The 24,662-nt window shown below is 39.9% G+C and overlaps 2 protein-coding genes across 4 annotated transcripts in view; both read right to left on the reverse strand.

Annotated features, from left to right (window-relative positions):
- Window positions 1–305: 305 nt before the first annotated feature.
- On the reverse strand, window positions 306–16,984 carry ppp1r21 (protein phosphatase 1, regulatory subunit 21). Of its 2 annotated transcripts, none has more exons than XM_008429914.3 (22): window positions 16,383–16,984; window positions 14,458–14,526; window positions 13,756–13,902; window positions 13,490–13,591; window positions 13,241–13,405; window positions 13,082–13,140; window positions 12,655–12,749; window positions 11,288–11,340; window positions 11,027–11,176; window positions 10,807–10,908; window positions 10,635–10,723; window positions 10,392–10,528; window positions 9,619–9,786; window positions 8,530–8,657; window positions 7,797–7,946; window positions 7,027–7,119; window positions 6,252–6,506; window positions 5,819–5,854; window positions 5,586–5,702; window positions 3,975–4,073; window positions 3,757–3,885; window positions 306–1,621 (listed from the first exon to the last, which is right to left on the reverse strand). In XM_008429914.3, the coding sequence occupies exons 1-22, from the start codon at window positions 16,440–16,442 to the stop codon at window positions 1,592–1,594; spliced, it is 2,433 nt and encodes an 810-aa protein (XP_008428136.2). In that variant the 5' UTR covers window positions 16,443–16,984; the 3' UTR covers window positions 306–1,591. The 2 variants fall into 2 exon arrangements, with proteins under 2 accessions (XP_008428136.2, XP_008428138.2); XM_008429916.3 differs by having other exon boundaries at window positions 9,619–9,711; window positions 16,383–16,983.
- Window positions 16,985–20,531: 3,547 nt separating this feature from the next.
- Window positions 20,532–24,662, reverse strand: part of foxn2a (forkhead box N2a) — a 28,085-nt gene continuing 23,954 nt past the window's right edge. For both annotated transcript variants that reach the window (XM_008429918.3, XM_008429917.3), the window contains one exon: window positions 20,532–24,480. In XM_008429918.3, coding sequence (XP_008428140.1) covers window positions 24,056–24,480 — 425 coding nt within the window. In that variant the 3' untranslated portion in view covers window positions 20,532–24,055. The remainder of the gene's footprint in view (window positions 24,481–24,662) is intronic.

The following is a 24,662-nucleotide window of genomic DNA, read 5'->3' on the forward strand; positions in this document are numbered from 1 at the left end:
GGATGTCAACAAATTTCCAAAATTAGCATATTCCTAAGAGGTCCAAATGACTTTTTCACCTTTCAAAAACAAGTGACGACATTAAAAACGAGTGTTCCCCCTGCTCTTACACAGTACTGCCTCAGCTCCTAGTGGTTAGGGTGTTCCAGGCTGTTTTTGTGTTTTAAATTACAGACTACTCACAGACCCGGTCTCCTCCATTTACCAGACATGAAACGTGTACACTGGTGTCAGGCGAGTTAAAAAAAACAAAAAAAACACGCCAAAATAAAAACAACCTCAATAACCAGGTGAATCTGACACTCTTCAGTATTGAGCAAGGTTTTTATTTTAATTCACATATGTGCCTTTTAACATGTTACACTGTGAAATACAGATTTGTTTTCTCCTGTGGGTTTAAAGGGTGTTTTCAAATCTCTGTGTTCAAATTTCAGTCTTGAATGAACGGCTCTGGAGCAACGCTTCTTTATTTGTTTCACATAGAAAAGTCTGTCACGAGTCACAATTTCCATAATCTTTGTGGTTCAATCTGTTAATGACTCTTCCCAGTTACATAGACAGCTACTGAAATAATAATATTTTTAAAAAAACAACAACAAAAAAAAAAAAAAACAGCTGCAGAATCTGTATAAAATAAAAATCTGGGTAAAATAAAGATTTGTAACTTCTGAATAAATGCATATTTTTGTATACATAATTTTAAGAAACATTTAATTACATCATGATTTCAGATGAATTCACATGAACTCCTTTTATTCTTACATCTTAGATTAATGTAAGGAGCTTTAAAGTATGCATCCACATTTCCTTTGGTGATGATAAACAAAAAACAACAAAAAAACTATTGTTACCAATCAACTTCTTAAGACTCAGACAACTTCTCTGTTTACCTGCCCAGGTAAACAGAGCTCATCAGTGCTGAAAGCCTTTTCTTCCATCCACTTCCAGAGGACTGAAAATGAAAACGTTTCCGGAAAGGGCAATGAATTCAAGTGCATCTTTGTAAGCTATTTGATCATACTCAACAGTTTGTTACATTATCCATGTATCAGATGGGGCAGATTTACACAGTTACCACCTGCACAGATAATCTCAAATCCAAAAAGATTTAGCCATTTCATTGTAAAACAATACTCTCACGTTGCAAAGCGTGGTGTCAAGAGTCGCTTCAGGAGGCAACACCCTGCAAACGCACGACCACACCAACGTTTACTCCGTTCACCTACTTAAAGAGAAGCAGCAATGGGTGCACAGTTCAATTTTCTCCCTCACACTCAGACACACACTTAGTCAGAAAATTACACACATTAACAGGGTTTGGTCTTCAAGTCTTGACTTCGGTGAGCATTAAAAAACTTCCACTTCAGCCGTTTTTCTATCCTCTTTGACCCGAGAGGCCAGCCAAACCATTTCCAGATAATCATAATCATTAAAAAGGTGACGTGACAAGAAAACAGAAAAACAAAGCTTTTATCAAACGTGTTCGAGTCTCTGAACTCGCAGTGATCCTGAAGGTCCAGAGACTGCGTCGGTACCAAGAGGTTCTGCAGCGTGGAAATCCTCCGCACATGTTGACGGTTTGAAAGCAGCTCTAACGACTCTTGTTCTTTTTCGCATTCGCCTAAAAACAAAAATAGAATAAAAACAAAACAAAAAAAACTATGAATTCCAAACGGTGTAGTGTAAAATAAACAAGTTAAACTTGATCTAGTCCACCGAGTTAAAGATTATTGAATTAATTCCTTTAAAAACTGTGAAACAGCCCTTTACTGAAGTGCCAAATCAGACAACTTCAGCCAACCGTGGTGAACAAAGTTTCTTACAACTCTCACACTGTGCATAATGTGTCCACACTTTTATACTTTACTCATAATACATACAAAACTTGCTTGAGAAACAATTCAGAAAAAAACAAAATACATTTTTGAAGTGTTTTATCCCACTGGCCTGTTAATAAGTTGGTTTCTTTAAACTTCCAGAGTCAATAAAGTTTCCACCTCACCAGGTCTTTGTCCCACTCCACACACTTTGGAAGCAGGTAAAGTTACACTTTGAGAAACTTTTACATCAATGAGCCACAATACCAATATCTAAAGCTGCTACTTCAGGGAAGTTTATGGCCAGGGAATTAAAAGTTAATTAAAAACATTTAAACTGATTGAAGAGCTCACATTTATTTCGGAGCAAATGACTTTAAATTTTTTACTTTTTGTTTTGTTTTAATGAGTTTAACGATGGAAGGAGAAAGAAATAAAAACAGAAGACAGGACCAACTTTGATAGAGAATTGTACCTTTTTGTTTCTGCTCATTCTAAAGTTAAATAAGACCAAACTTCTCCTGCTTCAGGTCAGTTAGAATTAAAGAGGGAGAATATGTCAAGATATTTATTAACATCTTCAAAATCAGAAATCTATATCAGGATGATCGCTGTCTCTTTAAGCAATGAGCGAAAGCCTCAAGGAAACTTCTGATAAGTTTATTGACACATGTGAGTTAATTGGTATTGTATTTTGCATTTTAATGAAGCATTAAAAAACAGATTGCCGTTACAAATGTCCACACAAACAAATGTTTTCCTGTTTGGACAAATATGCTGTGATGTGATGAAACTAAAGTGGAACTATTTGAACATAAAGAAAGCTATCAAAACCTGAGGAAATGTATGTACACTTCTGATTTTAAAAGCATTAATATACAAACACATCTCTGACATGCTTATTCTCTCATCATTGTGGAATTACCAAATAGAAATAATCTTGGTAATTCTACCTGATCATAAACAAGAGCAACTTGATTTTGATTTAACTTCAGAAGGTGAGAAAAAAAATGGTGCATGTGTTTTTTTTATTCAGTGTATGCAAACTTGTGGTTTCGACTGTATTGCATCTGGGTCTGACCAGGTGACGAGTGCCGGTTCTGCACCTGTTAACACAGCAAAGCTCTCTAAACCAACCAATTTACGGAAAGGAATCGTCACAAAGGAATGATTAGCCAATAGGAGGAGCTGCTGTAGGCACATTAGATAAACGTGGAAAAATAAAGACTACTATTTCCTCTCACAGCATTTTTTATCTATAGGAGAAACCAAACATGTCAACCAATTATCACTATAGACTAAATACCACATCATGACTGTTTTCATTTCTAAGGTTCTAGTCATTCTATTTGATAAAAACATATACTGGGAAGATTTAGGGAAACTAGTTGCTTGGGATGTTGTTGTGACTTGATGTAAAAGGTCCAGCAAGAATATTTCAAAGTGACCAGTTAAAATATGTGAAAGGTCAAATCTGAGCTGTTTTGTTCACTGTAATATCAGAGATTGGCATAAAAAACAAAGTTTGGTGTTGCATTTAAGTGCAGCAGGCAGCTGGCGCTCACTTTTAGAGATTCTTTAGAAATCCAAACATGCAGACGCTAGCTTGTAAAGTTCCAGCAGAAAATGGCTACCTTCAAAGAACAACATGTTTTGACCTGTGACTTCCCGACGTGCAGCGATGAGTGCGCATACAAGCAAGAACATGCACGCTCGGGAACAGGCCTCTCTTTTACTGTCGGCTTCGGCTTAATGACTTTTTCAGACGACTCCAGCGGGTGCGCCCTACATAAAACGCCAGTAGGAGCCAGACAAACCACAGATGACCTCTCGGCTCACCTCCTGACTGTAGACCTCACAAAGTCACATTTAAACCGCCACCTGATCCTGACCCGGCCTTTAAAACGGTTTGTAACCAAAACCCTTCTCGACGCAGTACCTTGCCACTCAGCTTGAGCATGTCGATCTCCTCTCGCTGCTTGCTCAACGTCTCATTCATGCTGCATAAATGGTCGCTCATCATGCTGAGCTGGTCCTCGTAGCTCCTCTTAGTCGTAGTCAGCTCGTCCTGCGTGAGACCGGTTAGTGTTGGCGTGTATTCTGATTTGGAAAGAGATCCATGCGTGCATACAGAGAAGATGCTGGTTTGTGTTTTACCTGCAGCCGAGTGATGTTCTCGTTAGCCAGTTTGACCTCTTCGCTCAGAGTCTCCCGTGCTTTCTCTGCGATGGTTAATCTCTTTGCCAAGGCTCGGCACTAAAAGGCAGGAACAACAAAGTGAACATCTGCCGTACCCCAAGCAAACATAAACACCTCAATAAAAGATGCTTAAGAGATCCAACTTTCAGAAAAAAAATTATAAATTTACAAAGCCTAATGATAACCTTAACAACTTAATTAAAAGAAAAATAAATGCGAGTGATGGTTAGACGCAAGGTATAAACGATAGAAAATAAAAAAGCACAAGTTGTTTTTTATAAATAACAAATTAAAATCTTAAATGCAGAGTTAGAAATCTTTACCTGTTCTTTTCAAAATAGCTCAAGTTCATCAAGACGGCATGAAAAGCTTTGGTGAAAAGCAACTTTCAGGTCTTGCCACGGATTCTTAATTAGATTCAGGTCTGGATTTTGACTGAAGTGCTCCAACACATGGATATGTTTGGATCTCAGCTGCATGTTTTTGTCCTGCTGGAAGGTGAGTCTCCTGATTCTCAGGTTTTCTGGAGCCTCTAATAGGTTTTGTTCCAGCAAAGCTCCATCCATCTTCTCCTCAAATCGGACAGAAAGTTCAATTTTGGTCTCCTCGGATCAGAACATCTTCTCTTGCACACCTAACTTTCTCGCTTGCCACTCTTCAATCAAGGTCAGATTTGCGTTGTGCATCATGATGCAGTTTGTTCCCTAAAGCTTTTCCCCATAATCTGACCCATATCTGATCTTTTCACCCAGAAAAAAAAAATCCAATCCGAGTCACTTCCATATGTGGAACTAAATGGGAATCGAAAGCATCTGCAGTCTGAACGGTCATGCCACGTTTTACGCGACTTCTATATCGCTTCCATGAGGCATAAATTGTAATTCTGAACCAGAAGAAGCCAGACCAGACGTAAACAATGGCTGAAAGAAGAATTTATAATTATGAAATTATGAAACAAGTCTGTTTCACTGAAGCGCATCAGATCACAATCAGAACACTCCTGGCTCTGACTACACATCAGAACAGACTTAGAAGTTGCATTCAACGTTTCACAAAACACCACTGCTATTAGTTGTGCTTTCTTTTTATCATCTTCCTTCATCTTGCTATAACTTTATAATAATGTTGTCAGCACTCATTGGTGAATAAACTTTGAAATCGATTGGTAAACAATGCGCTGCTGTGTGACGTCATCGTTCTTCTGCGCGTGCGGGTCGCAAATCGTTCACACAGATTGCGTTTGTGTTATGCAATAAAGAGAAAAAGAAAAAAAAATCTAATTTCACTAAAAGAAAATCTGAACTGAGCATCAAGACCTAGTGTGTGAACAGCTGGACTTAGGCTGAGGTTTGATTACATGCAGGTGGCCTCCGTTTACTGGTAAAATCAATTCTCAGGAATTGGTTGCACTGGAATGCATGTCTTTGTATTAAAGTAACTGGGGGTTTAAATAAGAATGCATGGGACACTTTTCTTATTCAACAGGTTTGGAAAAGTTAATGAAGTCAATAGTTTTGCAAAGCGCTGCTTGTAAACCCTTCCTCCTGTCAGACAGGATGCAGTCCTCACCTCTGAGTGAAAGTGAACAGCTTTGCTGTCTGAAACCTGGAGCTGGGTGGTGAGCTCTCCCACTCTCGTCATATAGTGAGTCTTTATCAGCTGTTCACGAGACTCTTCGTCTCCCACCTGCGACACAGACGACAACAGCAGAATGAGACTTTTCTTTTTTTACTAAGCCCGAATAAATAATGATCGTTTCTGTTTTCATGTGGAGCCATTTGGTTAATCATGGTATGACTTACGTGCTCATTTGTAGGTGTTGTGCACAACATGCCGACCTGGAGATGAAACAGATAAATAAATGGGAGTTTCATCAGTGTTGATGTGTTAAAAAGACGGCATCAGACAGCGACGGGCCTGTGTGGGGAGATGGGATGGCAAAAATAGCTAAATTCAAAGTAGACTTGGAAAAACAAACAGCTGTGATTCGTGACTTCACCATGAACTTTGTTCTGACTCACATTAAAAAAATAAAACTTTTTTCTGCCACATCAGCACAATGAAAGAGTGAGTTTTTTTTTTCCTTTTAAAGCTAAAACTTGCTTAGTGGGAGCTGAAAGAAAAGAGTGATAATACTCCCTTTGTTGAAGCTAATCAGATATGCTGCCAAGGGCAAAAAAAAAAAAACTTTCCCTACAAACGAAAAACAAACAGCAGCTTGAACAGTGACGGTACCAGGCTGGTGCAGAGAGTCGTCTCTTTCCCTGCGGCTTTCTGCGCCGTCTCGGCTTCCTCGTGGCTCTGTGTGAGCCGGCCGTCTGCGGCTGTCTGGGAGCTCTGACTTCCCCCCAGAGCCGCTGCCAGCTGCGCTTCCAGGTCGGCTATGCGCTGGTTCTCCTTCTCCAGCCGCACTTTCCCCAGCTGGGCCTCCAGGAGCCAGTGCTCCTTCTCCTGCTCCAGCCGGGTGATCTTCTCCTGGCTCTGCTGCACCTGCACCGAAACGACGGGGGTGATGAGAGGACGGTGACGCTCGTGGGGAAACAGAGGTTTGGAGAAGCGAAAGGACGGCAAGTGTTCATGAAGAAATGAGGAAACGTAACAGAACTGTTTCTGATGAGGAGAGAACGAACAAAAAAAAAACAACAAAAAAAACACACTTTTTCCAAGGACTGATTGCAGACACACAGCCAGGCTCTCGACATTTCACACCCCGTCCCTAAAGAGCAACTCCTCACGTTTCACATGACATATTGCAAAACATTAAGTATTTGAATTATTACCATTTCGACATGTCTTAAAACAATGTTTTAACAATTTCAACTTCACATTTTCATTCTCGTTACCAGAGACACAGATGAACATGGCTGCATGTTGGTAACTTTTAACCCTGAATTCAATGCTAACAGGTGACCTAAACACAGCTCAGTTAAATGGAATATTATAGCTCTTATTAATATGTAAACTCTTCTCACAGATATCTGTAGAAATCAGTTTTATCTCTGTGTTTCACCTGCTGAGTGAGACCCTCTCTGCTCTCAGTGGAGCTGGTGAGAACCCGACGGTTTGACAGGGCTTCCCTGTAAGGAACCGACTGTGGCCTCGCCTGAACAAAAACACACAAAAAAACAAACAAACGCATGTAAATAAAACTTGTGCTAAAATAAAATTGTTATAAACCTTAAAATATAAATCGGTACATCTGCAGGCTTCAGCAAGTCAAATTTAAAGACCTTTTTAATCCCACTATGAATGAAATTTAAGACAGAAAAAAAACTATAAATATAGGGGATGATTGGGAATCCTGCTGTGCTACAATCAAGCAAAGCAACAAAAACTGTGACATTTCTGGTGTGTTTGTGGCTCCTGGCAGCAGCTTTGTTCTTCTCACTCTCCATATGATGAATCTCTGCTGCTTTATCCCACACAATGCCAGGATCTGAAAACAAATGTCGTCCAGCCACCTGGCGAAGTTAAATTTGCACCGGCAATAAAACAACAACAAAAAAACAAATCTTAACAAGGGTATATTAACAGTTAGTTACCAGAAACCTCAACCAGATGAAGTCACAGAAAGTAATGAAGATGTCTGCGCACAACTTTAGCCTGACAGAAAAACTCAGTGAGGGAAATAAAATCTACATACAATATTAAACAGTACTGCACTAACAAAAGACCTGTGAAGACTTCTTAAGGATGCACAGACACCCTCTGAAAACAAATTATGATACAAAAATAAGGAGAAAAAAAAAATCTTTAACACCAGCAATATTGATGCCTAACCGTTTTGATGGCGTCGATGTAGGCAGCTGCTTTCTTTTTGTTGGCCAGCATGCTCTCTGCCTGCAGCGGGTTGAGGCTCACTGCGCATCCTCTCGGACTGTAGCCTGGAGACGTGAAGAAGTCCAAGTTGTTGCTGAAGAAAGTGGCAATCTGTGAACAATAATTACGATCTTAAGAATCACTTTATTTAACGCAGAATGGCTACATTTGTCAAATCAGTTCTCAGTTCTTTTATCCAATGCAAAACTTCATTGCGAACTCAACCTTTTACAGCTGTCTTATAAATCTGATTCTCATTCTGTTGACAGCAATATTAAGCAACGTGAAGAAACTGAATGGTGATGATTCCTCCGTTATTCTGGAAAATAAACATTCTGAGCAATCAGGCGTCTTTCACAGTTGCCTTCAGGTTGCAGAAGCAAATCTCATGCTTGCACGTTAGCAGATGCTGCCACCCAGTTGGATCGCAGAGAGAAATCATTTATCCCATTAATCTGACCAGAGAGCAGCTGTGCAAACTGTGAATTGGGCGTTATCTTCCTAAATTCTAACCACTGCCCAGCTGAGTCCTCCTGTTATTTGTTAACACATTAGTGCCATTTTACAACTGTGATCCTATTGCAGTGAAGTAAAAAAAAAAAAAAGCATTACAGTGAACAAATCAGACATGTTGCTCAGCAAGGGAGGTTAGACGCCAGAAACCCGACTGCTGCCTGCCCCCTGGTGGCCATACCTTGCCGGTGACGCTGGTCAACGAGCCCAGCGACCCGAGGAGGCACTCTGTGGTGGTGCAGAGCTTCTGCGTGACAGTGGGGAGCTCCTGCTCTATGCTTGCCTTCTGGTTATAATGTTTTGACATCTCTGGAGAAGCAAAAACAGCAGGTGAGGCATTCATACCATTGATGACCAAAATTAAAGCCTGAATTTCCAAAACGCAAGGTAGAAAAATGCTTTATATCCAATTCAAAACACAGCAGAGATTAAATGCAACAATGGGACAATAAGCAGAGCAGTCTCAAACACGAATCACAGAGAAAACACTTTAAAAAAGTGAGCCATCTAAACAGGGAGAGCGTTACACAGATTTGAGGACTTCTGATTTCATCGGTCCACACTGAAAACTCGATCAAAAGACGGTAGGGGTCTAAAGTATGGCGTTACCAGATCAATAATGTAGGTGGGGGGTCAACTTATTTATCACTTAGATCAGATTTTCTGTTCAATTCTAAGCTGGACTGGTAGCCGGAGAAAGTACGTGAGAAGTGAGATGATAAAAAATGTTGTAGATAAATATTCTTAGACTGAACAACAGACTTTTTACACAGATATTTAGTTTATCAATGATGACATCTGGATTTGTATATAAATTTTCAGGTTTCCACAGGATATTGTCATTTCAGGGGGGAAAAAAAATAAGCAAATTGGTTTCACTGTGATTTAATTAGAGAAACCAAAAGATCACCCAGGTGCTAATCTCCACTAAGAATTAGTGCATAGTAGTGAGTTCTGATGACGTGTAACACACAGTTACACTTTTGTATTTGGACCAAAAGGTCCAAAGGAAACTTACAAAAGCATCGACTGGTAAATATGACAAATTTATTCTCCTTTGATTGGCATGCAAATGGTGTCACGGTCCCTACTGTAACACTGAAGATAACTAATGTCTATATTGGCCCTGTACACAAACAGCGACGAAGACACATCGAAGACAGGCTGGCGTTTCCTTCATAAACACTGAACAGCTTGATGTTGAGTCGACGCACAAAAGAAATTCTGCGAGAAAGGCCGCGGGTCAAAAGCGGCTAAAGGTGCTGCTCACCTTTAATGGCATCATGAAGGCTGTGCAGGCTAGCTGCCAGCTGGGTGAAGACAGCTGAGGTGCTGCTCTGTGGCATGGCGTCCTGCCGAACACCTGAGGCACACGCCGCGCGTTTGTTAAACAAGCACAACATATTAACACCTGCAACCGGCTCTGCTCGATCAGAACCTGCGTTTCATGTTCATTTTATTATTATTATTATCAAAAGTATAAAAAAAAAAAAAAAAAAAGAGAGAGAGAACATAACATATTGCAATTAAAGCCTGTGTGTCATTCTAACATATTTAAACATCTGGTTATTTACTAACAACAGAGATAAATAAATTCAATAAATGTAACAAGAACTAAATGAGTGGAGGAGATTCTAAAATTTTCAGTAAAATGTAATTAAAAGCAGGCAGCTTCCCAGAAGCAGATGCACTGCAGTAGCTATTAGGATGTAGAGTGTATCAACTTTTTTTTTTTCATCTAGAGCTCATATTTTTACTGAACAGGTTAATTAAATCATTTTGTTTTTCTTGAGATGAAAAATGGATTAGTCGTCAATCTGAGGATTTATTTTGCAAGGAATGAATATTTAATGTAGTGTGCTAATCTTTTCACATCACTAAACGTATCACTGCACATTTGTCCACATTTTGCAATAAAAAAAAAAATTGTAATAAAATGACAAATTGACCAAAAGAAGTTCTGAATCCTTAATTCAGTAACAATCCTGAGTAATAAAAACAAAACAACAAAAAAAAGAGCCGAGCTGTTGCAAGTTAACTTACTGGGTAAGGCCAAGAGGTTGATGTAGTTCTGCATCTTCTCAAACACGGTGGTAACTTTCTTCATGTCACTCTGTAACTCCCGGTTTTTTGCCATCAGGGCAGCAGTGCAAAGAGGAGCTTCACACTCTTCATCCAAACTGAAAAAAATAAAAAATTATTATTATAAAAAATCCAGAGCAGACAATGCTATCAGTACAGCCTCCTCCACTTCCCAGCATGCTTTCTTTCAAACACAGCGCTGACCTTTTCAGTTGGTAGGGAAGAATCTTCAGCAGGAAGTGTGTGTAGGAGGAGAAATTCTCAGCGAAATTCCTCAGCATGACAACAGTCTCCTTAATTTCAACATGTAATGTAATTTAGAGTTATTGTTTTGTTTTTTTTATTGAACATATAAAACGTTCAGTCAGAGCCTCACCAGCACTGTGACGGTGTCCTCTGTGATGCTTTGGTACAATTGCAGAAAGCTGTCCTCCAGGGGGCGCACATAGGCAGCATTCTCATGGAGATACTGAGAAAACTGTGGCGAGACAAGAACTCTACTTCTTAAATTGCACAATAATTCACAGTCCTTCTACAGAACCAAATTGAAGAGTCGTCTCCAAGCTGCTGGATGTGTCTGTGTGCGACGGCCCCACCTTCTGGTTCAGAGGAGAAATGGGTTCGATGGATGAGTCCAGGGGGTAGATGTGGACCCGCTGCTCAGTGTAGGTGTGGAAGTTCAGCAGAGCAGCCACCAGGTCCTGGATGAAGCTCAGGGCTTGACTTGTTACGTCCCGAGCCTTAAGCTGCATCCAAACAAAGGCAAAGCTCCTTTAATTACTGTGCAATTTAGTGTAATCTCTGCAACAGAGCAGTTTTCCAGTAACTAAACAGCTACGAACTTGTTTCTCACTCACCTGGTGCCGTCGGTTGTGTGATGGCACATTTAGGCTGTTATAGTCGCTAAATTCTGCAGAATAAAAGAAGTTTGATCAAATCACAGCAACAAAATGCATCAACAAAACAATATTGTAAAGCTTTAAACACAAATATGAGCTTTCTGCTGAACAGGAGTTTTAATCAAATGTTTACACTCATTTGGGTCCTTTAACTATCTATTTGAGTCTTTCTTTTTGGGAGGTTAACAAGTAAAAACACATAATATGTATAATAAAACAAATATAAACATAAACAATCCATCAAATGTACACTCCCAGTGAAACTGCATAAATATCTTTTCTCTTTAGCAAGTTGCAGAGAAAAGATACTTCCTGCTACCATCAGGAGCCACTTGGTAAGGTTTTTAAGGATAGTTCACACGTTTTAGCACAGTTAAGGTCAAGGGTCATTCCAGGTGATTAATGTTATCTATTTAAAACCAGCTTTAGGATCATTATCCATTTGGAGCACCCAGTAGTCTCCCAGGTTCAATCATGTTGTTGTTTGCGGTTAATCCGAGGAATCGACTTGTACAGCTCACCGTTACCACGGTCACTGAAACAGGCCCTAAAGCATGATACTTCCACCACCATGCCTGACAACACAGGGAGTATATAACTAGGTTTGAAAGTGTAATCTAGACTCCTCCAGGCTAGTTTTTGCCATTTTCTCCTCTGACCATCAAAACTTTACACCAGAAGGTGTTTGGCCTGTCTAGCTGCAGGTTTCAGTTTTACATGATGCTGTCGTTGATAACTGGCCGCACCGTCTAAGCCCATGCTTTATTAGTAACACAACTGCTGCAGAAGTTTCCAGCTCGTGGTAATCTTAACTATTCAGTGGTTTCTTAACCATTTCTGATGATTCTAACCACATTTCTTTAAACTCAACACAACATGTTGGGTGTCGCTGGTTTGAAACTCGATAAGAGTTTGATTTCTCCTAAACACACATCAAAATTCATTTTTGGGAAATGTTTCAGATTCTCCTACGGACCTGACCTGAAATGTCTGGACAGAAAACCAACCATGTTAAATAGCATATTAAATAAGCTCTACTAATTCTGTGAATTAGAGCCGCCACATCTGCAGTCAGAGTTATACCAACACCATGTTGACGACTGCATGAAATGTGTGACTACATGTTAAGAATATAAACACAATGAGTTTAAACTTGTGCACTCAAAGCTTGAAGTCGTTTGCTGCATAATCGTCCAACCGTGATGAATCAACATGGAGACGCATCATTAAGAACCAGAACGTAATCTGACAGTCGTGCCTGGAAAATTCTGAGGCATAAATGCTTTTAAATTGGCGTCTGCTCAGAGACAATCCCAGTCACTTACTGGTGTCGTTAAAGGGCACTTTCTCCTGAATGACGCTGCTGCTTTGCTTCACCTGCCTGCTCAGCTCCGACTGGCAGCGCCGTAACTGCTGCTGGCTGCAGACACACACCGAAAACATGATTAAAAAACAGTCTGTGTGTTTAACAACCGTTCTCTACGGCCTTCTCCAAGAAATTTAATACAGCGCAGTTTGCGCTCAATACTTCTGGGTTTATTCTTTCTTGAGACTGCTCCTGAATTACAATGGATAACAAAGCAATATTATAATACAGCAATGGAGAACTTATTTCCTATCACAACCAAGTTTTCTCACATATTATAAAGCACCCGGGCAAATCAAGGTCATTTGTAAAGACACTACTGACCTCTAAACATGCAAAACTTATGAAATCTGTCCCCATAATGTCAAAACTAATTATTTCCATACCACTCTTCTGTTCGCATTCGACAGTCTTTCGCCTCCCTCTCCAAAGTTTGTGTTTTCAGCTGTTGGAAAATATAAAAATACATTTAATATGTGTTTTTTTTTGTTGTTGTTTTTTTTTATCTAAAAACTGATCCGTCTCCGATGAAATCTGGTTCTCACCTCTAAACGAGCTTTGTCACCCTGCAGGCGCTCGATGGTTTCCACATACTTTGTTGCGAGTCCATCAACAACACCCCGGTGTTCCTCTGCCTCTCCTTCCAGCTTCTGCAGCCGGGACCTCAGCTCGGCCTCCTTCTTCCTGTGCTGCTCGTCGGCTTCGTAGAACTAATAGGTGTGGAGAAGAGGCAAGGCCAGAGGTCATCAGACATACTTCCAGAGTAAGAAATTATACAAAGTATAGATGCCTGCCTGTATGTGAAGACGCTCATTCTCTTCTATCTTTTTTTGCAGATCTTCATTGAAAACACTTTGTGTCTGCAGGCCTGGCTGCAGTGGAGAGTCTCCTTTAGCCTGGAAGGAAAACAGCAACTGGTCAGGTTTCTAAACAATTAACCTAAAATGTTCCTCAATAAACCTTAGGTCTATATCGTTTTATGAATACTTCTTTGACCACTAAGCAGTTATAAAAACCTCTCCGCTTCACCAAGCACTCATTTCCGTTGGTAAAAACTCACCTTCCCCTTTTTGCTCCTGCCTTCACTAGCAGCCAGCTCCTCTTGCAGCAGCTCCACCCTCTTGGCGAGCTGCTGGTTCCTGAAGCTCAGGCTGTCCATCTCCTGCTCCTGCTTCCTCAGGCTCTGGTCCCTCTGCTTCAGCTGGTCCTGACAAACCACAAGAACAAGAAAAAGCAATAAAAAGGAAGACATTAGACAACAAAAAAGTTTCTGCCCAGTCTTACAGTCCTTCCACTAAATTACGAGAGAAAAATATATTTTTCAAAGGGTCTGCTCCCTTCTTTCCAACAGGAAAACACACGAGTTTCCAGTAGATTTCTAACTAGCCAAACCTTTGTTAGAAATACAAAGGTTTTGTTGAAACTATAAATAAAATAAAAATAAAAAAAACATAATTTGATCAAATTGCTTTATTCCAATCAGAAAAGCAACAATTATTCCTACTCTTGCAAAAATAATGTGTTTGGGAAAAGTATAGTAACTTGCTTTCACCCAGCTGACAGGCAGTGTGCAGCAATAGGTTCCAGAAAATTCCATAACTATTTCCAACCAGCCTTGGATTGATTCTGTCAACTTGTTTCTGCACTGATATGCAAAATCTTAAAGAGGACGTTTTTTTTTTTTTTTTTTAACAATTTTTCAGATATGATAAACACTTTACATGCAGATGAGACGGTGGTCATAGCAGTATCTGTAATGTACCTTTAAAGAGGCAGAGTTGGCCTGTTCATCTACAACTGCCTTCTTCAGCACTTGGTTCTGGGCACGGAGCTGAGAACAAACACAAAAAAACAAAAACATTGACACACGGACAGAGATAAAATCTGATTTACAAATACAGAAAAAAATTATGTGTGTTACTACCAGTTCTTTGAAGTTTTTCATTCTTTCTATCCAGAATGAGAAGTCACACAAACCTACTGAATTCTAAAATCTGGACTGGGAACATGAATGTTTGACAGTTACACAGTCAGCACTTCCTGGTTCAGGATATGGCGCTTAGTTAATGGAGAGATGAGAGCTAAAGAGGAAGCGGCTTGCACTCCCCGTGATGTCAGCTGACAGAGAAACAAAGGGCTGCAGTAATGCTCCACAGAACGCACTGACAGACAGGCTTTACTGTCGCCAGATCACAAATGTAACCATCAGGAGTGTTTACGGCGTCTTCAACACATCATGCATTATGGGTAGTTAAAACATCAAACGAGACGTGCAGAGCTCCAGCTCACTGAGGCACAGCTTTTTAAATGTTTTATATCGTGCACCTTAGGAATTGGGGCGTGCAAACCGCTAATTAAGTACATGCGGAAGTTCAAATTACATACTCCTAAATGTTTTAGGGGAGCAAATTCCTTTACACAGAGAACATGGTGGAGTAGATAGAATTTCTATCTACTCCACTGTACTCTGGAGTTGCACCAATTAATGATACATACTGGCATTTGTTACAATGAATGCTGAACCAGACTTTCAGAGCAGACTACTTATCCTGATCCAGTTGAGCATTTTTTACTTGTGTGCCATCAGTTATCAGCTCCACTTCACCTCTTTGCAAACTGACCGTTGTCATTTTGTCCCTTCCTACTTCCATTTTTTTTTTTTTTGCCATTTACTTTCACCTTTTCACAGCAAAATATTTTTCAGCATATTTTGATAATCTTTAAATTGTCATAAAAATGCTTAAATTTCACAAATTCATTTTCAGAAGACTTTATATTACTCCCGTTTTTTTTTGACTGATTGTGAGAATATGATTCTGGATCAAAACAAATTGTGTTTTGATCAAGTAAACTCTGCAACTGCTTATAAGAATTTTGATGCATCCCTGTCACAATAAATTCCAATTGGTGATGTTTAAAATAAAACAGTACCGTTTGTATAGTCAGGATTGTTATTTTGACAATTTTCTCCACTGTTTTTTCATTGAAAGCCTGAATAAATGTTAATAAATTCAAAAATATGACTAAATGCGGTTACTATGTGCAAATTAATGCTATAAATCACACTTTTTTATGTGACTAGAGAAGTGTATTACAAATGGGAATGTTTTCCAAGACCGGTATTTGTGTTTGTTGCCATAATTACTGTGACACACAGTTACCTAAACAAGAAGTAATAAGTAGTTCTTATTGTGATGAATCTAAGTAGATATTGCCCACCCCTACACACAATGAAAATTGGTAAAAAAAAAAAAAAAAATTAAAGGCTACATTGAAAACAATCAAAGAGTAAATGTAATTTAACATTATCAGACAATTGTGTTGAAGTAGCTTGCATTATTTGCACACAGTAACTGTGAAATATTAATCATGAACCACTTCAAAGAGATATTAATGGTGGTGTGGTTGACTGCTGGGCTCAACTTGTCACCACACCAAGATTTATTTGGTGTACTTTCCTGGGGGCCTCATATACCCTTAGACTGGCTCTGTGGCAAACTAAAAGCAAATTATAGAAAACAAGTTATCAAAAAACATGGTATGAAATGTGTTGCTGCTGTAAAACATGCACTGTGACAATATTATTATTATTTTCTCTGAGCCTGTATATATTACTATAAACAGATTACAACATTTTTTGAACTTGAATCACATGGCAAATTACGTTTAAATGTTTTTCCTTTTTACCTTTGAATACTCCTGCGCCAGCTTGCTGTATTTTGTCTGCAGGTCTGTAACATTAGCCATTGTAGTTGGAAACGTATCCGGTCCCAAACAATTGATGCTGGAAGCAGCTGACCCAGGGAGCCGATCAGCTGGTCGCCACAGCCCGAACCCTCACGCTGTCGGAACTGTTAAATGCTAGCAGGCTAGCTCAGATCGGCAACTCCGAAGCGCCTTGTTCCGTTACTCGGAAGAACTGACTTTAGATACATGATGACAGACAGAGGAGATTACAGCGCGTTGATAATCTAATTTAAGTTTATTTTCAAAACCGAGAGTTACACTGTCTTGCATGTTTTAAATTAGCGCTATTAGGTAGCAGCTAACTAGCTATGTAGCAAAACAAATCCATACACCAAGCAACACGTTAAACACGCACTATTAATTAAAGAGAGCCACGTTAATCAGCAGAGTCGTTGGGTTAATTTTAACAGCGAGTGTTGCCACCGCTGAGATAATGAGACAGTCCTAAATATCCATCCGTTTGGAGGAAGACTCTCATTATCCAGCTAACCCGCAAAATCCTCTTCAAATGAGAACCGATCAGAGACAACAGAACGAAGTCAAAGTGCATGGAACTGGTGGGCCGGTATGAGCAGAGCGCCATCTGGCGTTCGGAGTAATGAATGAACAACTCAAAGGTATTCTTATTCCTGAAACTTTAATCGCCACAAACTGCAATGAATTTTATTGAGCTGTTATGTAATAGATCGACATAAAATAGAAGTGAACGGAAAGGATTAAAGGTTCAAACGCACGTGTTTCGTTTTTAGGTTATAAAAATAAAACAGGAGCATTCCAAAGCTCAGTGATAGAGCAGGTGCATTCAGAGAGGCTACAGTCCTCAGCACAGTTGTCCCCGGGTCAATCCTGATCCCGGGCCATTTGGAGACTAATATTGTCCCATTGTCTTTTGCAAAAGAAACAAATAAATAAAAAATAAAGCTCTAGCAGATTCAAGTAGATTAGATGGGGAGAATCTGTGAGCATCAAATTACACAGATTGGATTTGATAGGTCTGGGTTTATGTTAGGCTGCACAGTGATGCAGCTGGTAGCACTGATTCAAACCCAGAATGTTCCCAGAAGGTTCTGGGTTTGAATCCCACCCTGGTCACTTTGTGTATGGAATTTGCATGTTCTCCCTGTGCATGTGTGGGTTCTCTCCAGGTATCCTGGCTTCCTCACAGTCCAAGGGTGCATCCCACCTTTCGCCCAATGACTACAGGTGCCATCTCCTCCTGCTATGCAATAAAGATAAGCAGGTAGATAATGGATGGTCATCTTCCTGGAAGCTGAACCTCAAACCAGTTCTCAGATGTTTTGCAACCTCTTACAGGTTTTCATGATGCTGCATCTATTATGTTTCACTTTAGGGTTCAGGCTGATGCAAAGCACTGGTTTGTAGCCACACGTAGCACTTTGCATGTATTCAAAAAATCTCACTAACGCACCTTCACATTGCTCTGCCTATACTGCATCGCTTTTGCCAAGCCACAGATGGAATTTCTTATGGCTTTATTTTACACATATATGTGAGCAATAAAATATAGAGAAAAATTAGTCAGTGCAGCTTCATACTCTAAATTAACAAAGTCTGAACATTCCCTGAATGTACAGTTTTGTTATTTTGATCCACCTGCTGTTCTGTTTGCAATTTATTGAATTGGTTGCTTAATCTCAGTGAGGTTAAATAGACATTAAATAGGATAATGTGGCAAGTAGACTGCATATTTTGGTTTGAATAATATGCAGATTAAAGGTGCAATATGTTATTTGGTATTTAAAGGCAAGTTATTTATTTATAAAAATCTGGCAACAGCAGCTGGTGATGTACATGAATAATTGAGTCTTTATTCCTGTTAATTTACTCTGAAACGAAGGGAGAGCATGTTGAGCTTTTCGTTCCATTTTTCATTGGAAGAGCAAAGTCCTTCATGTGGCTTTAAAAACACAGCTTTATAAATAAACAGAGGAAGATTCCAAATATATATGAATTACTTTACAGTAACATGAAATATTTTTGGAGTTAGCCTTTCCCCCTTTTTTAAAATATAAAAAACTTTAAAGTTTTTATAAATAGAGATATTTCTTGTCATTCAAAAAGACTTTTAAAATAAATTACCATTTAAAATAAAACCATTAGCCTGATTTATTGCTGGATTTCAGTAGAATATGTTCCCAGCAACTGTAATGAAAACAGGACCAGGAATCATAGACGGTCTGTTTCATGTGAAGGACAGTCTCTGTGATTTCACTTCACACTGACCTCATTTAGCCCAGAAGTGAATTGACATGTTGCTAATGCATCCATCTCATCACAAATCCTACACGATTAATTTGACCTAATCCACTCTAATCTCTTTAGATTTTTCATCACATAGCATAACTGTTTCCTTTCCCATCCTTTGCTAAAATGTATACATGCAAAACACAAACTCTCTCTTACACCGCAGCCAGTGGCTCCGGCATTGTCTGGTTGCCTGGCAACTGTCGGCGTGGCGTGGTTGCTAGGGCCTGTGTAGGAGGGAGGGAGAGAGGGAAAAGGGGGGATGCTGCTGCTCTGATTTCCTGCTGAATTGAGGCAGTCAGTAGGGAGAAGCTCCCACCCCTCCTCTCGCTCCCTCTTCCAGTCGACACACAGGACTCTATTGAACAATAGAGGGCCAGAGGGCTAGTCAGACAAGCCCTTGTTCAGGGTCACACCGTGTTCATCCCGCAGTCCTCCATGACTAATTAACTAACAGAGGAGAGTGTCGTTAGCACATCTGATGTCAGACTTGTAGGGCTCGGCCCAGGAATTTATGTCGATGTGCGTGAGGTGGGTTCCTGGTGCGCCCATGAAGAAGAAAAAAGGGGAAGTGATGTGGAGCTGCCACTTGAAGCGTTGAGCGCAGCTTGTGCAGTCAAAACAGAGCCGAACTGCTGGACCTGAGGGGAAATGCCTGGCAGATGAACCAAAGTAGTGTAACAACCTGCTGATCCTAACCAGCAGCAGTAGGATGTTGCTATAAACAGGTAGCAGAGTTGATCTGAACATTTTCACATTTTGTCATGTTACAACAAACATTGTATTTTCTCTGGATTTCGTGTGTTGGATTGACACAAGATGTGCAGAGCTGTGAAATGAAAGGGAAAAATACTAAAAAGTGTGGCATGCAACTATACTGCTAAAAAAAATAAAGGGAACACTTAAACAACACAATATAACTCCAAGTAAATCAAACTTCTGTGAAATGAAACTGTCCACTTAGGAAGCAACACTGATTGACCCGATGAGGGTCCGCGTTGTCAATCAGTGTTGCTTCCTAAGTGGACAGTTTGATTTCACAATTTCACAGAAGTTTGATTTACTTGGAGTTATATTGTGTTGTTTAAGTGTTCCCTTTATTTTTTTGAGCAGTGTATATTGCAACATGGAGCTGGGGCACATCCACAGTTAAGGTGGAAGAATATCAGCACAAAAACTATTAGTATTGAAAACACACACACAAAAAAAACATGCAGAAAAAGTTGCTCTGCTCAGTTCTGATAATACAATTGAAGTTTCTGGAGTGTTTGCAAAATTCTGTGTGTGGAGGAAATCATCCTGACCACACCTTTCTCACTTTAAAACATGGTGGTAGCAGCATCATGATGCTTCAGTGGGAACAATGAATGTGGGTCAGCTTATGGGAAGATGTATAACATAAATATAAGTTGATCCTGGAATTAAACCTGTTAAAGTGTGAAAAAAATTCTTATGGTGTAGCTACAATAGAGTGATTCAGATCAAAATGAATTATTACTTTAGGTCCCAGAATTTTTACACAGTTTAGAATCTAGACTTAGAAATTGACTGAATTTTGCAGGATTGTCAAACATTCAAGTTTCAATATGTGCAAAACTGGTAGACATATAAAAAAACAAAAAACAAAAACAAGAAAACATACTAAGACGCATATCGACACCACAGTTTGGGTATTTGACAAAAAATATATATTCTACTTCACAATTAATTATTTTGTGTTAGTCTATTACATAAGATCTCAATAAAGTTGAGACAAAATACAGAGACACCGAAGCTTCTTGACTGCTTTTTATAACGTAAAATATGAGAAACAAGAACAAGTCGTAACAAGAACAAGATTTTATTAATATTTTTGTAATACCATATATAATGCAATTGCATATCTTTGGCGAAAATAAATCTTATAAACATTTTTATCAACAGAGGTTAGCATACAAAAAAACAAAAGGTGTGTCAGTCCGATGGACATGGCAGACAACAGACACAAACTGATACTGGGTTGGCAGCTTTGTCAAATGCAAGAATTAGTACACCCAAAGGAACTGCAACAAATAAAAATAAAAAAATCACAATCAATATTCAATAACAGCTGATGAGCAATGAAGCAACCAATCATTTAAGTTGAGTGAAAACTTATCTGGCAGCTTTGCAAATGTTGCTTTTAGACCAATTGCAAACGCTGCAGAACACGAGATTTTTACTCGACATGTCTTTCCATAATTACTTAGAAATTGTTGTTATAATCGAATGTTAGCCTTACTTCAAACAGCAGCTGCCTGGTTGGCTTTAGATGATGTGATCCAGTTTTTGCAGTGATATACCCAAACATTCCCAGCAACTCATAAAAGTCATTTTCCCTCTGAGACTCTAATCTGATTCTGACCACTAATCTTCAATTTCAGACAAAAAGTTAAAGACAAACCATTCATGAGAGGATTGTGAAAGTTACTGAATCAACATCAGAGAATTTCTACAGCACGAGGGCAACGAGTTGGCTTATAATTCAACCTCCCCTGCTGTACATCAGTTTTGGCAACCTAAAAAAGAAACAAAAATAAAAATAAAAATAAAAAACTCCCAGGTTCAACATTAATTCACTGCTTCTATTTAGCTTAATAAAAAAAAAGCAAAACAAACACAAAAAACTGGCAGTCATGGTTAAACTGAGGAAAAGAAACCCGCTGAAAAGACATTATACATTGGCAAAATGTGTAATCACTGTAACAAGAAAAAAGGGTATTGCTGTAAAATAAACAAGGGAAAAAATACTCAGACTTCACAGAGTAAAGAAAATAAATGTGCTTAAGTCATTTTTTCACATGACCAGTGTTTGATAGAGTATGCATTCAAATATCCCATAAATTAAAGTTATAAATAAGGTGATGACTAACGAACAAATAATTTGTTCTTTTTTTTTTCACAGCTAAACAAGACCAGTGTATGCAGGTATTAGTTCTGGGAACCACAGATTTTACCTCAATTAATGGCTCCAAGTCTAAAGTGGCAAAAACAAAATTCTTTAAAAAACAAAATAAAACAAAACAAACAAACAAAAAAATAATAAAATAAAATAAAACACAACCAAACAACTGGAGAGATTACCAGATTCTTAACATTACCACAAAAAACTTGACTGCTGTGGCAGCGAGGGAATTACAGACGCATCTCAATAAGTTAGAATATCACTGAAAAGTTTATTTATATAAATAATTCAATTGAAAAAGCTGAATTCATGTTATGCAGCTTTATGACACAGAGTGATGTTCAAATCTTATTTTTCTAATATCTTGAAGATTATGGTTTAAGTTAATGAACACCAAAATGTAGTTTCTCAGAACATTTAAATATTTCATAATTAAAGACAATATGTTACACATTCATGGAGCAACTGTTGAGTTGACAGCTGTCCAGCAGACAGTCAGGAAAAGGTCACTGTTAGAAATGCTGGCCATTCGCAGAGCTCTGCAGCGTCCTAGAATGGTAATGGAAAGTTGAGTGGAAGGAGAAACTGTGGTAGAAAGCAGCGCATAAGCAGCAGCGATAACCACAGGCATGGGAGAGTTGTAAAGTCAAGACGAGCTGAAGACCGCTGGGCTTCCTTGACACCTCAGCAAGATTCTAGAGCAGAAAAATAATCATTTATTCACTGGTTTTATGTAATTTTCTGAGAAACGGAATTCTGGGTTTTCATTATTTGAGCAAAAGCAAACATCTAAATATATCACTCTGTGTGAAATTAACCAATATACATGCTCCACTTTTTGAAATTGAAATTTTAAAATAAACTTTTTGATGATTTTCTAATTTATTAAGAGGCATCTGTAAAGTGACCATAACCCCCCTTTTGTTTGAAGTCAGTGGCACAAAAAAAAAAAAAGTTTGGCAGCAACCACGTACACTTTACCGACTTTTCCTGTGAACATCCGAGTTTTCGGGTAACGACCATCATTCCTGCCCAGGCCGACGTGAATCCCGTGGGTCTGCAGCCGACCTAAAAGCTCCAACACAACAACTTCCCTTCTGAGAGCTGCGTGCAATCAGCTGACACCGGCTTTACAAGCTTGCGAAGAGAGAGTGTCCACTTCCGTTTTTTGTTCTAGCGGGAAGAGCAACGACGAAACACTCCCTGCCAGACAGGCCCTGAGGTCAGCACTGCTCTTTAGTAACTCGGGAGTGACTGTAAAGTTAAAGTTTCGCTCTCTCCACGCAGTCTTCCCGTTGCTTACGGTCTCCCATCAGTGGATCTCATAGCAGAAACTGAAACTCTAAGCTGCAAATTATCATTTGCCTCAGAAGAAAAACGAGGTGTAAAATCCACGGAGGGGAATCGGGGCGCTGCACATCAGAAGGAGCACGTATTGTTTTACGCTGGCACTCTTTCGGATTTCGGCTGTTTTAGAGCCATCATCTCAGGATCAGGCTGAAATCAGGGTTGCCACAATAAAATCTGTGGACAACAACCTAAGAATCTGGCATTGCGTGGCAGTCAGATGTTCACCAAATATGTGTTCACACGGTAATAATAATTAGCACAAAGAACTGCTGCTAGGTTTTCAACTAAATTTGGCAGTTGCAGAAAAATACTATTTTCACATCCTGAAAAAACAGGAGTCACGGTTTGTGTGCCGTAAACGGATCGCATACCAACATCGTAATACTCCTCTGCTCCTTTTCTTAAATGAAAAGCTAAACTCGCACGCTCAGCTGAAAGAAAGACGCCGTCACGGAAAAGAAGAGAGAAAAAGTTAAGGTTGTGGATTCATTATTGCATGTTTTTAAAAGGATTCAAAGAGCGAGGGTTGCTTTCCAAATAGTGGCATTACTTTTGTTTTGTTTTTGTTTTTTTGTCGTCATGTAGCACAAAGAGGAGAAACTGATAACACCAGGAGGTTAGGTTTTGTCTGTTACAAACATGCACTCATTCGCTTCATAAATAGATTCACTTGGAAGAGGATACAAGTTTGAGGAGGAAGCATGCAACGCTTTGAGTTATAAAAACCTTCAGCTTTTTTTCCCCCCCCGTTTTTGTCTTTGAAAGAGAGATTCTTGAATCACAGTCTTCTAAATCTGACAAAAAGCAGGCGGGTCGTTCTGGGTTGGGGTCTTCTCGATGGTTCTCCACAGCCCGAACATCCAACCCCCCCAATGTTACTCTATATGGCTTTGTTCTCCTGTGTGAACGATACTATTGCCATTTGTTAGTTGGACGAGGACGCTCCCAACCAAAAGAGGCTCAAAATGGCCAGTGAACGATCAGGTGAGGAGAAGGAGGCACACTGGGACACACGATCAGGGGTCAGGGGTCAGGATTCACAGGGTCCGGAGTCTTATCGGGGGCGAGGGGAACTTCATTTCCTGTTAAGTTTTGTGCTCTTGACAGTGCGTTTGGACCCCTCTGTACAGCTGCGTATACCGGCGAGGTGTAGCAAAGACCCCGCCGCCTCTTTCAGCTCCTCGTCTAGCTCCGGCTTGACCTCGCGCCGGGGTCGCTTGCTGATGGGCCACTTGATGGCGGGCGGACGTCGAGAAGTCTGCTGGACGGCCCTCTCGTCCCAGAGGTCGGAGTCCTCGTCGCTGTGGAAACCCTCACTGCCGGCGCGCCGAGACTGGCTGCGCTCGCAGCCGCCTTCGTCCAAGGATGAGAGGGAGGAGGAGGAGGAGCGGGACGAGCAGCGCTGCAGGGCTGCGCTGCTGTAGTTATGGTCCTGCTTCGGATCGCTGCTCACCAGGACAGAGTCGGGTCGGGAGAGGTCCAGCGGGCCGTCGGAGTTACCTGAACAGAGGAGGAAGTGACAGGCTGAATACACTTCATGGTGACATCCTGGAGAAACGAAAAGCAGGAATCAAACCCAGCCAGGTTTGAATGTGCTATTTATGGTCAGAGTATAAAGCAGATGTCAGGTTTGTCCTGATCCGAAGAGGAAAACCAAGTTGGAAACCATTAATCGGATTAAT

The sequence above is a fragment of the Poecilia reticulata genome, chromosome 15, assembly GCF_904066995.2.
Source record: "Poecilia reticulata chromosome 15, P_reticulata-male-v2, whole genome shotgun sequence".
Taxonomy (NCBI): domain Eukaryota; kingdom Metazoa; phylum Chordata; class Actinopteri; order Cyprinodontiformes; family Poeciliidae; genus Poecilia; species Poecilia reticulata.

Bases quoted from the DNA above. Each gene is read 5' to 3' on its own strand.
- ppp1r21 (XM_008429914.3), bottom strand. From the start codon at position 16,442: ATGGCTAATGTTACAGACCTGCAGACAAAATACAGCAAGCTGGCGCAG. The intron at 13,406-13,489 runs GCAGGCATCTAT...CACACCTATTAG, and splicing joins ATGAGCGTCTTCACATACAG to TTCTACGAAGCCGACGAGCA. The intron at 11,341-12,654 runs GTAAGTGACTGG...TTTATTCTGCAG, and splicing joins AGTGCCCTTTAACGACACCA to AATTTAGCGACTATAACAGC.